A 12,247-nucleotide genomic window follows, 5' to 3' on the forward strand; every position below is an offset into this window, starting at 1 on the left:
CTCCTACTGATCAACAGATGTGCCACATGGTCATTTGGCCTATTGTTTTGTCTACATACACACATACTAGAGGTAGGCAAACTAATTCAGACTCGTTGCTTGAGATGGACTCAGAGTGACTCAGCTGTATCTACAAATAAGCAGGAGCCTAGCTAGAAACCCAAACCCTGTTGTAGAACTGCTTCCTGATGGAGAATATGGGGGTTATTTTAATAATGGGGACGTGTTTCTATTTGAATTACAAAAAAAACCAGAGGCAACGATTCATGTCATGTAGTCCAAACAGCAGCCATAGGAAAACTCAACTTCTACCACCTTGGGACAGATTCAGATCTTAGAAGTTAATGGTCTCATCTGTCCCAGTTGGCAGTCCCATGTGCCATCTCATCCCTTCAAAAATCCCTTTCTGCCGCCTTCCTCCACCCTCCCCATGAGCAAAAAAGTGACCCAAAATGCTTCACTTTAGCTATGGCGCAAAGCCTGAAGCCCTTGCTCAAGTTTTACTCATTCTTCACTTAGGCCAGAAGTCTCATTGGCTTCAATTGTGTTTTGCCCAAGTTAAGAGTGAGGAATTAAGGATAAGACCGCTGGCAGCCCCTGCAAATTTCACAGGTTTCTCAAAAAGAGAAGGAGTACTTGTGGCACCTTAGAGACTAACCAATTTATTTGAGCATAAGCTTTCGTGAGCTACAGCTCACTTCATTGGATGCATGAGCTGTAGCTCACGAAAGCTTATGCTCAAATAAGTTTGTTAGTCTCTAAGGTGCCACAAGTACTCCTGTTCTTTTTGTGAATACAGACTAACACGGCTGCTACTCTGAAACAGGTTTCTCAGCGTCTCTAGTTAAGGGGAACAATCCTGATTTCTCAGAACAAATATTAAATTAACCCCTCATCTGAAGCAACTCCAATAGTTTAACTGCATGGGCACTGCATATCACCATCCTGTACAGGAGACCAGAGCCACTCCAGTGCTGCCATCTCTTCTAGATGCACCTCTATTTGAATACTAACTTTTCGGTGGAAGATAACACTAAGTGAACATAGCCCCATGTTCTGATGCAACAGGCTGCAGCAATGAATTGATTAAGGCAGGGGTGGGCCTTCTCCTTTGCACATTGTGGTATAAGTACAGATGGGAAAGCAGAAGCAAATATCTGGTTTAGCCAGATGTCCCTTGCTAACAGGACCCCTTTCTTACATCAGCCTGTGAAACATTCTTTAAAAAAAAAAAAAAAAAAAGCAGCTCTAAAGCCCAAAGTTTAAATAATAGAATTTACGGTTCGCACACTGAACAAAAACTACCACAAGGGGAAGAAACAGATGTGGCAAGCCCGACTCTCTCTCTATAGGCATGCAATAGGGTTATTCCAGCCCAACTCCCCGGACTGCAAGCCACACTGCATGCATGTCTTTTCAAAACATCTGCTGACTAGGTATTAAAAAAGTTCATTAGAAAAGATGCCTGGATCATTCAGTTAAGAAAATGAATGAGAATCTCAGTCAGGCTTTTGCTTCACCATTCTTAAGGTAGGTTATCAAAAAATTCTAGCCATATTTCTTAAAGAATAATAATAATATATAATAATAAATAATCCATAACCATTGATTTAAGAATTCAAAAATGCTCACAAGTTGAACCTGAAAGATCAGAGCTAAAACTTATGGTGTCATCTTGATCATCATAAGGAGATGCTAGGAGCAGCTCCACTTTACTTATTTTGGAGGAGTGATCATCATCTGTAAGTGGTGTGCTTGCTCTCCTGAATATAGATGGTGCAGTCACTTCAGATGTTGCCTCACTGTCATCTGCTAAGGAAACGCTTTTATCAACCTCCTTTCCTGCTGCTTCCTCTCTTTTATTTTCATTTTTTATCTTCATCTTATGTGTCTTGATAACAGCTGCACCGTTCTCTCTTTCCTTGGGAAGGGCTTCAGTTGATGCCAGGTTAGTCTGTATTGTTTTCTCAAATGCTACATTTCTTTCAGGGAGAGCAGAACCTCTCACTTCATTTACCACATGATCTTCCTTTACGGCTTTGTCATTTTGTTTCAAAGTCTCTCTCTTGATTGGTATCTTAAACTCTGTGTGATAGCCACTTGAAGCACTTGGACCAGAGAGTGGCATTTTAATGGCTAGACTTTCCTTTTCTGCTTGAGACACAGAGTCATTGGGTCTTTCATGTATTCCCATCTTCGTTGGCAGCTGAGATGAAATGTCAGATGCTTCTTTAAGAAGTTTTTTTAAGCAGATATTCAATTCACTGCATTCTGCTTTTGTTGGAGCAACAGTTTTTTCTACAGTTTCTTTTATTTCTTGAGCACGGTCCATCTCTTGTTGGAAAGGGGAATACGCACTCAGATTAGGCTGTGTCCTACCCTGTATTACACTATCCAAGCTTTTCAGCTTAAGAGGTGGCATTTCAGAGGCTTCCCTAAGCAGTTTCTGCAAACTAGCATTAAAGTCTCCAAGCTCAGATTTGGAAGGAGCAACAGCTTTTGCTATGGTTTCATTTACTTCTTGAGGATGGTCAGTATCTTGCTGATAAGTTAAGTCTACGCTCTGATTAGGCTGTACCCCCATACTCTTCTGCATTGCATTCTCCATGCTTTTCAGTTTAGGAGTTTGCATTTCAGATACTTCCTTCAGCAGTTTCTCTAACCCAGAATTAAATTCACTGAGTTCCGATTTGGAAGGAGCAACGGCTTTTGCTATGGTTTCCTTTACTTCTTGAGAATGGTCAATATCTTGTTGGTAAGTGCAGTTCACACTCTGACTAGGCTGTATCCTAACGTGCATCTCATTGTCAAAGCTTTTCTGGTCAGAGGGTGGCATTTCAGAAGCTTCCTTGAGCAGTTTCTGCAAACTAGCATTAAATTCATGGAGTTCAGGTTTTGGCTGAACTGTTTTTACTAGTATTTCAGTCACTTCATGATGGTTACCAGGAGATACAGGATGATCAGTTTGATCCTCTGGCTGAGAGCTTACATTTTCTCCACTTTTTGCATGTAAAGGTAACAGCACTTTAGCTGCCTCTTCATCTGGTTTCTCCAAGCGTGTATTGATTGGGCTAACATTATCCTGATATGGAACTGTAGTTCTCTCTACAGTCCCAATTTCATCTGGAGTCCCAACCCTTTCTTGGGCAGTAACAGAAGTAGCCTGGTCAGTCTCTGTGACCTGCTTATAAAATCTTTGCCCATCTTCTTCAGGCACATTCTCAGGCGCTGCTTGTTTACTGTTATCTATATTGTACGATGAAAATGAGATTTTGGATGCTTCCTTAAGTAGTTTCTTTAAACCAGCATCCAGATCACAGAATTCAGTTTTAGGTGGAACCGTGGTTTTTTCTACAGTCTCTGAGACTGCCTCTCCAGGAGGCTGTGCTTCATTCTGGGTCATGACATAAGCAGCTATGCCAGGATGCATTGCCTTTGGGGAAGAGCTTGGAATGGCTTCTGCATGAGAACTCTCTCTCTGGATACCCTCCTCCGCATCTGCTGCCTGATGTAATGGACAGAAAGCGTCAGATTCCTTAAGCAGCTTCCCTAGACCAATTTTTAGTTCATCAAGTTCATCTTTGGGTGGAATGACGGTTTTTTCCATAGTTTCTTTTACTTCTTGAGGAAGCGCTTCCTCTTTTTGATATCTAGGATAAGTGTTGTGACTCCGTTCCATCACCTTTTCAAAAAATCTTCTCTGCCCAGGCCAAGAAACTGTCTCTTCGGAAGTATTTTCTGTTACGTTCTGACTAGAAGAGGATGATATTTGGGAGGTTTCCTTTAGCAGTCTCTCTAGCCCAGCATTAAATGCATCAAGTTCAGCCTTTGATGGAGCAACAGTTTTGTCTACAGTCTCTGCAACCTCCTCTTTAGGAGATTCTGCTTTTTCCTTGGAGTCTGTGGGAGCAGCCTTGCTCTGCATTGTTTTTACAGAAACAATTAGCTGTTCATCAATTCCCAATTCTTTTCTTGGAGAACCTTTATCACCAGCTGGTTGGAATGATGGCAAGGGTGCCTCAGACATTTCTTTAAGCAGTTTCTGTAAGCCATTGTTAAATGTGCTGTGCTGTACTTTTGATGGAACAATCCTTTTTTCTACATATTCTTTAACTTCTTGCTCTGGAAGATCCACCTTTTCTTCAGGTTTTGAGGTCACTGACTTTCCTACATTTTTTCCCACTATTTGGACAGATTCTGCATTTTCTGTCCGTGTCAGATTCACTGACCAAGGAATGGGCTGCCCTTCCTGTCTAGGCGACTCAGGTACTTTGAAGTTTATTTTCTTTGTTCTCTCTCTCAAGGGAAGTTGATTTTGCTGTTGAACCATCACCTCTTCTTCGCTCATCTCTGCTCTGCTTTCTTTAAGTTCCTTTGACTCTTTTTGGTAAGTTGCTGAACTAATATTACCTGGGGAAGTGGTTTCATTTTCCACATGTGATTTAGCTCCAATAGCCCAAAAACTTCTCAAACTCTGAAAATGCAATGGGTTGGAAATTTGATTCTTAGACTCCTCATCTATTTTTTCCTTCAAAGACAAAATCTTAAAGTTTGGCTTCTGTTGTGTAGAAGAGGGATTTCGGTCATTTTCTGGAGATACTTGTTTCCAATCTTCATACTTGTTTGATGAAGCAGGAGTAAAACCAATTCTTGGTTGCAAATGATTTGCTTTTGGCAATTTTGTAAATTCATTAACCTTACCATCAGATTGGAGTATTTTTCTGGACTTCTCAACATTATGGTTTGCTTTGGATTTCTCTATCATATCTGGCCCAGTCTTTGAAGACTTTAGAAATTTATCTTTAGATGCCTCGTCATCACTTAATTCAACTCTTCTGACAGTAACCAAACTATGCTTGTTTTGAACTTTTGATTCACTTGATAAGGATGCTGCAGAATCAGTGGGTTTTACCGTTCTACTTCCTTTATTGATGTATTGTGCTGTGCTACTAGCTGATGGGGTAGTACTTAAAATGCCGTCCTTATTTGTAAGTCTGGGTCCAGTTGTGTCCCTTTCCCAGAAGGCCCTAATATTCCTTACTCTTCTCTTTTGTTCTGTCTCCTCATCTGAGATTTGTACCTGCGATGGCTGTTTGGATTCATGCTGAGGCAAGACGGGTAGTTTTGTCCTAGAACTACTTGGATCTAGTTGCATACTTCCTTGATCAAGTAAACCAGGTTCTTTTCTCTCTATTCCTCTATCATCAAATCCAGTCTGTGACTGAACATGGTCTTCTTCCAAGAGAGATTTGATAGTGCATATTTTCTCTTCCTCTTTCTGAATTCCTGTTTGCACATTATTTTTCAATAGTGAACCTTCATTTAGCTTTTCAGGAGAACTGAAACTCTTTGAACCTGGTTTGCCTTTTCCATCTTTAAGAAACGTTGGTTCTTTATATGCTGCACTTTCATCCTCTGGTTTGTATAACATTTTGCCTTCTGCAGCCGATTTTTTAAGAATATTTGTTTCATCTAATTTAGTAACTGGAAGATCAGTGACCTGTAAATGTATCTTCTCTCTACCACTTTTGCTCTTTCCAAGTACAATAGGTCCTTTGTTATAGTCTGTTCCTTGAATCTCTTGACTTTGATTTTCTTTTTTTCCTACTTTTAATATCTGTATGTCTTCTGCATCAACTGCTGCAGGTTTCAAAACATTGCTTGGTTTCCCATGGTTTCCAAATGACAAGTCAATCAGCGGTGTATTTTCACCTGTGCTTGGTCCACTATCTTTTGTGGTTATAACTCTTGCCCTGGGTGATAAGTACAGTTCTTCTTTGGACTCTCTCCTTTGGGAAGTTACCGATGGAGTGTTCTCATCACCAGTATTGGAGCTTCTTTTAAACCAATCTAATACTTTTGATATGGACTCATCAGCTGCCTTCATGAACTCAGCAGCATGTTTGTCAGGCTTGGAAGTGGTTTTAGCACTTCGATTCTCAACAAGAACAGGCTTACCTTGTTGAAGGTCTGCAGTGCTGGCATTTGGAACCTGAGTAGATTTTGTCTTAGCAGAAAGTGGCTGCTGATCTGTAACATAAAATCACCTTTCAAGATAAGGAGTCAACAAACGTGATTTTGCTGAAACACATTTTCCACCTTGATTAAAAGAAAAATCTAGTAGTGCTTATCATAGCTTGTTTCCCCTTCCCGTTGCTGCTTGTTATTTTAAGAACAACTGTTTACGTGAAAACAGCAATCAAAAAGCCAAAATAAAGAGCGATATGATGGGGAGAAGGTGTGGCTCTTGGGAGCCTATCAAAGTTTACCACCAATTTGGAAGAAGAGTTGGAGTGGTCTTCCTGCCTTTGGCAGGGATGAGTTAGCAGTATCCCCGACACGGGGCAAAATCCACAGGATTTCTTCTTGGGGTGCATAAAAATAGTTAGAGATACTTTTGGCTTTCAAAATGCATTATGCTGCAGGCAAGGTATTTATTAAAGAATAATTAGTGGATTAAGAGACTCCTCTAGACATCAATATGCTTGGATGCTTCATTTTCCACCAAGTCCCCACTACAAGTTATACAAGCTAAAACACAGATATATCCCATATGTTTGTTCTTTTAGTTTGAAAAAAATATTTCAAGGGAAGAATATTGATATACTGGCAGCACAGCAATGAAAATAGGCTTGTAGAACAGAACTGGAGCAATTTATGAACGAGTAAAGTCTTAGTCCAAATTACAACCTTACAAAAAGTTCACTATGCAGAAACACTTATGTTTGCTTATAATTATGGCACTTTGATTCTTACTCAGAAGTGGATTTTTCATTATTTAACTGCCATGTTTTTTATTTAAATCACACGTGTTAAAAAAAAACCCAAATCATAGTTCCATTATTACCAATAACAGACAATAGTGGACCAATTTCTTCAGTCCTTATGCGGGCAAAGCTATCATTAACTTCAAAAACAGGAGTTTTGCCTGAGCAAGGATATGTTTGGCCCACCAGTGTCTCTCTCTTGTTGCTCATAAATATGAGTATCCACACTTTAGCCTGGACATGTTATTAACCAGTTTCTGTTTTAAAAAAAAACCAATCAATGATTAGAGCATATTCCCAAAGACTGAATGATCAGACTTAGAATGTTAGAAAATACTTAAGTGGTTTAGTGTGTGAAACTGGTAAATTAGTATGCAAGCAGAAATATTCTGGATAATACAGAAAGCTCTCTCTCTCTCTCTCATGACTGGAATATTAATGGACAGTGGTTTTTATGCCTGTTTTCAAAATTATTATTTACCCTTCTCAGTATTAACCCATTTGACTTGTGTTGTGTTGTTCTCTTACCAATAGCGTGTTTGGATGACTCCAAGTCAGGATTCGGGGACCGTTTGGATATGTTTTGAGACAATGTTTCGTCAACAGTTTGCACTTCCTGGACATTTGGTGAGATATTACTGGAGGATTTTCTTGGAGTTACAGGTTCCATAGGAAGACTTGTCTTAAGATGTAAAGTTTCATTAACTGGTAGGCTTGACCTGTTAGCATCAGAAGAATATGGTGCTGAAATGTCTTCTTGGGAGGCATCTCTGTCTGTTGCATTAACAGATGAAGCAGAGGATTGGGAGCGTGGAGGTTTTACAGGGAGGGTTTGTTCATTTTGAAGTGCATCTAACCTACTAGTGTCATTTTCTGCATTCTTAACATAGTCTGATTCCAGTAAGTCAAACTCTCCTATATCTTTGCCACATTGTAGCTGGGGGCTCTGAAGAGGTTGTTTTGTACCTGTCCTGGAAGAGAACCTCACCTGTTTTAGTCTTTCCAGTGAATTTTGAGAGGGGTCTTCTGCAGGAGGATTTGTCTCAGCTACTCTTTCAAGAACAGTTGAAGACGGCAAACCAGTCTTACTCTGATGGTCAAAGATCTGATTAACACGAAGAACTTCTGAATCAGTGGAACTTGAACTTGAACTGCGTTTCAGAATGCCCCTAGGTGGTGTACCAGCACCACTAACCCGATCAGTCCTTTTAGCAGGTTTGGGAAAAGAACCATCTTTCTCCAATATGGGATCTGTTATTCTGTAGATGACTTTTCTAGCTTTTGGTACAGGAGGCTGATCTGCAATTCTCTGTGATTCATCAGTTTGTTCTCCAGAAGCCTGCCTATGTTCCTCTGACCTATTGTTTAGTATGTTTCTCTTGGATTGGCTCTCCTTTGAAGGTGACAGTGTGTCTGCAAGACAAGACATGCACACAAGGGAGAAGGTAAAAACATACTGCAATACAGATCTCAAGCTTAAGAACATGCATTTAGTCAAAACATCAAGTGTTCGGCACAGGAAAGAGAAGGTGAAGACATTCTTGCAGCTCTAGGGTGCAATGCAAAAAAAGACAAGATAACGTTAACAGTCAAAGCATTCAGCAGTATAAAAAGTACGCACTCTTGAAACAAGTATATTGGAAAACTGACAGATTATCCAAATTGATATTATATTTAACTTGTTTGTATTATAGAGTGCTGACTGATAGAACATTCCTATGGCAAAGAAACATAACGAGTCAAAGTGAGAGCACAGTAAACCTTTAATCATCAGAGTTCTTATACAGCTCAATTATATTATTGTGTCTTGTGTTTGTGCTTCTATCCATTTCTGTAAACTGTTTTCAGGGTCAGATGGAACTAAGTAAAAAACTTTTCCACTCTGGACTAGTATTTTAAAAAAATGCAAGTAATATACACTTGTCCTTTCCCTGCCCCCCCCACCCCACCCCATTAGCATGCATCATGGTAGAAAGCAGATCAGTAATTTTCATGCCTGGGTTGGCAAACTCTCATTACAATTTTGCAAGACTGGATTAAGGTACATCATTTTCTAGCTCCTGTTTGGTTAGGAAGGATATTTTGGGGGAAAGGGAGGAATCTAAAAAACAGAACTAAAGAAACAAGATTGGCAAAGATCCTGAGGTTTTTTTGCCTTCCTCTGCAGCATGGGGCACGGGTCACTTGCAGGTTAAAATTAGTGTAAATGGTGGATTCTCTGTAACTTGAAGTCTTTAAATCATGATTTGAGGACTTCAGTAACTCAACCACAGATTAGTGGTCTGTTATAGAAGTGGCTGGGTGAGGTTCTGTGACCCGCAACGTGCAGGAGGTCAGACTAGATGATCATGATGGTCCTTTCTGACCTTAAAGTCTATGCGTTTTAGAAACAACAGGGGGACGAGATCAAATGTTGGGAGCCCAGCTCGATCCCCTGCTGCTGAGCCAATAGCAGCAATGATTGGGACTGCTGCAAAGGCAGAAAAGAGAATATCTTAAACTGTTTTTAACTGCTGAGTCACCAAGAGGGCTGTAATATAGAAGCAGCCCTTCTCAGCTGGATGGCTACTGGTATGTCTACACTGCAGACAGACACTTGCGGGTGGCCTGGGTCAGCTAACTTGGGCTAAGGGTCTACTTAATTGCAGTGTAGACATTCGGGCTTAAAAATTAGGGTCCTACAGCTTGGGCACCAGCCCAAATGTCTATACCAGCATTTCCCAAACTGTGTTCCATGGAACACTGGTGTTCTGCACGATATGAATAGGTGTTCCGTGAAAGAATCGTAATTAAAAAAAAAGTGTCTTGCACTTGATTTTTGTACTACTTTATATGTGCTTTCCAGTTAGAAATTGTTAGTTCAAGTTATTTTAAATTTGTATTTTTGCTTTGTTTTATTAAATAAAATATATTTGAGCATAAACACCACAATTTTTTATTTGAAAACTAAACAACTATAAAATAATATTAGAAGTGTTCCATAAATATATACCAGGTGTTCCGTGGCCAAAAAAGTTTGGGAAACACTGGTCTATACTATAGTTAAACAGCCCCACAGCCTGAGCCCCATGAGTCCAAGTCAGCTGACCTGAGCCAGCTGTAGGTTTTTAATTGCAGCATAGATCTACTATTGATGACCTAATGCAGGTTTAGGGTTGGGATGTGGGCAGAGGGAAAGGAGTAGACAGATCAGATTATTTGGGTGAAACATCGTTTTCTTAATATCTTCAGGGGTTCATATTTTATACATGCAGATTTAAAATGAACAGCTTGAAGAACAGGCTGGAGACAGGCTCATAACACAATAGGTAAAATTATGCCATGTCCTGCTTTATCACAGGATTTTAAAAAGGTTTTCCCCCCCTAGAAAATGTATTTTGTGAGGAAAGTGACAGTTAACTTGGTCACAATACCCCAAAGAATTTCAGAGTCCACAGAGGACATGTAAATTAAAAAATAATTATTTACCCTCATTTGGCATCTGAGATAGGCCAGTTGTTCCACTTTCCGAGTCCCTACTTTTTACGTTCTGTTCTGGTGCAGTGAAGTCATTAAATGGATTTTTCCTTTGCTAGAAAAGAATGGACATATAATTTAGGTCATATGTTTAACGGTGATAACAGAAACATGAAAACGCAGTCATTTCACCCCTGCAGAATAAGGTTTAAGCAGGCCTCTTATAAGACAGACGGAGGACATGGCAAAATAGCGAAGATAAAGGATTGTCAGAAGTGCTTGGCCTAACTCTGTTCCCTTTGAAGTCAGCAGGAACAGCCTTAGGGCATTTGAAAACTCCACCTTTCTGAACTAGGCTACATCTATACTTAAAACGCCACAGCAGCACAGATGCGGCGCACTTCACTAGAGACACCACAGCAACGGGCGGGATTCTCCTGCTGTTGTGGTTAATCACCTCCCCTCAAGACGATAGTTAGCTTGACACAACAATTCTTTCATCAACCTAGCACTGTCTACACTGGGGTTTAGGCCAACTTAACTACGTCTCTTGGAGTGAGGGGTGGATTTTTCACACTCCGAGACATTGCTATGCTGATGTACGTTTCCAGCAAGGGCCAGCCCTTAGGGCTTGTCTACACTACCGCTTAAGTCAAATTTAATTGGTTGTATTAATTTAGTAACTTAGGGCATTTACTTTATACTAACTATTTTAAAACTCTGCTATGTGGTAATAAGGGATTAATAACAAGAATTTTAGTTATAAGCTAGGGACGCATCAACTAGAAGTAACGGAGGAGGAAAAGGACCTTGGAGTATTGGTTGATCATAGGATGACTATGAGCTGCCAATGTGATATGGCTGTGAAAAAAGCTAATGTCATCTTGGGATGCATCAGGAGAGGTATTTCCAGTAGGGATAAGGAGGTTTTAGTACCGTTATATAAGGCACTGGTGAGACCTCACCTGGAATACTGTGTGCAGTTCTGGTCTCCCATGTTTAAGAAGGATGAATTCAAACTGGAACAGGTACAGAGAAGGGCTACTGGGATGATCCGAGGAATGGAAAACTTGTCTTATGAAAGGAGACTCAGGGAGCTTGGCTTGTTTAGCCTAACTAAAAGAAGGTTGAGGGGAGATATGATTGCTCTCTATAAATATATCAGAGGGATAAATACCAGAGAGGGAGAGGAATTATTTAAACTCAGTACCAATGTGGACACAAGAACAAATGGATATAAACTGGCCACTAGGAAATTTAGATTAGAAATTAGACGAAGGTTTCTAACCATCAGAGGAGTGAAGTTTTGGAATAGCCTTCCGAGGGAAGTAGTGGGGGCAAAAGATCTATCTTGCTTTAAGATTAAACTCGATAAGTTTATGGAGGAGATGGTATGATGGGATAACATGGTTTTGGTAATTAAATATTCATGGTAAATAGGCCCAATGGCCTGTGATGGGTTTTTAGATGGGGTAAGATCCAAGTTACCCGGGAAAGAATTTTCTGTAGTATCTGGCTGATTAATCTTGCCCATATGCTCAGGGTTTAGCTGATCGCCATATTTGGGGTCGGGAAGGAATTTTCCTCCAGGGCAGATTGGAAGGCCCTGGAGGTTTTTCGCCTTCCTCTGTAGCATGGGGCACGGGTCACTTGCTGGAGGATTCTCTGCTCCTTGAGGTCTTCAAACTACAATTTGAGGACTTCAATAGCACAGATATAGGTGTGAGGTCTTTTTTAGGAGTGGTGGGTGAAATTCTGTGGCCTGCATTGTGCAGGAGGTCAGACTAGATGATCATAATGGTCCCTTCTGGCCTAAATATCTATGAATCTATGAATCTAAGGAAAGCCCATGTTTCAAATATTAGTTAGTGGTTAGGATTAGAAGCAGAGTCTGCATTTTTGTTGCTTGGCAACTATATCTTTAAAAAAGTTAGTTTGTTGTTTGCTCTTTTCCTACTACAGATGTAACTTATGTCACTCACTTATGTCACCCCTTCCCTGCCCCCAAGCATCATAAGTTTACA

The 12,247-nt window shown here is 40.3% G+C and overlaps 1 protein-coding gene across 6 annotated transcripts in view; it reads right to left on the minus strand.

Moving 5' to 3' along the window:
• Positions 1-12,247, minus strand: part of SYTL2 (synaptotagmin like 2) — an 86,543-nt gene that overhangs the window by 21,694 nt on the left and 52,602 nt on the right. For 4 of the 6 annotated variants that reach the window (XM_075126499.1, XM_075126502.1, XM_048841448.2 and 1 more), the window contains exons 6-8: positions 10,236-10,338; positions 7,296-8,180; positions 1,633-6,030 (exon numbers count right to left, since the gene is read on the minus strand). In XM_075126499.1, the coding sequence (XP_074982600.1) occupies positions 1,633-6,030; positions 7,296-8,180; positions 10,236-10,338 (5,386 nt within the window). The remainder of the gene's footprint in view (positions 1-1,632; positions 6,031-7,295; positions 8,181-10,235; positions 10,339-12,247) is intronic. The other 2 variants (XM_075126510.1, XM_075126505.1) reach the window with 1 other exon arrangement.

Source organism: Caretta caretta, chromosome 1 (genome assembly GCF_965140235.1).
Source record: "Caretta caretta isolate rCarCar2 chromosome 1, rCarCar1.hap1, whole genome shotgun sequence".
Lineage (NCBI taxonomy): Eukaryota > Metazoa > Chordata > Testudines > Cheloniidae > Caretta > Caretta caretta.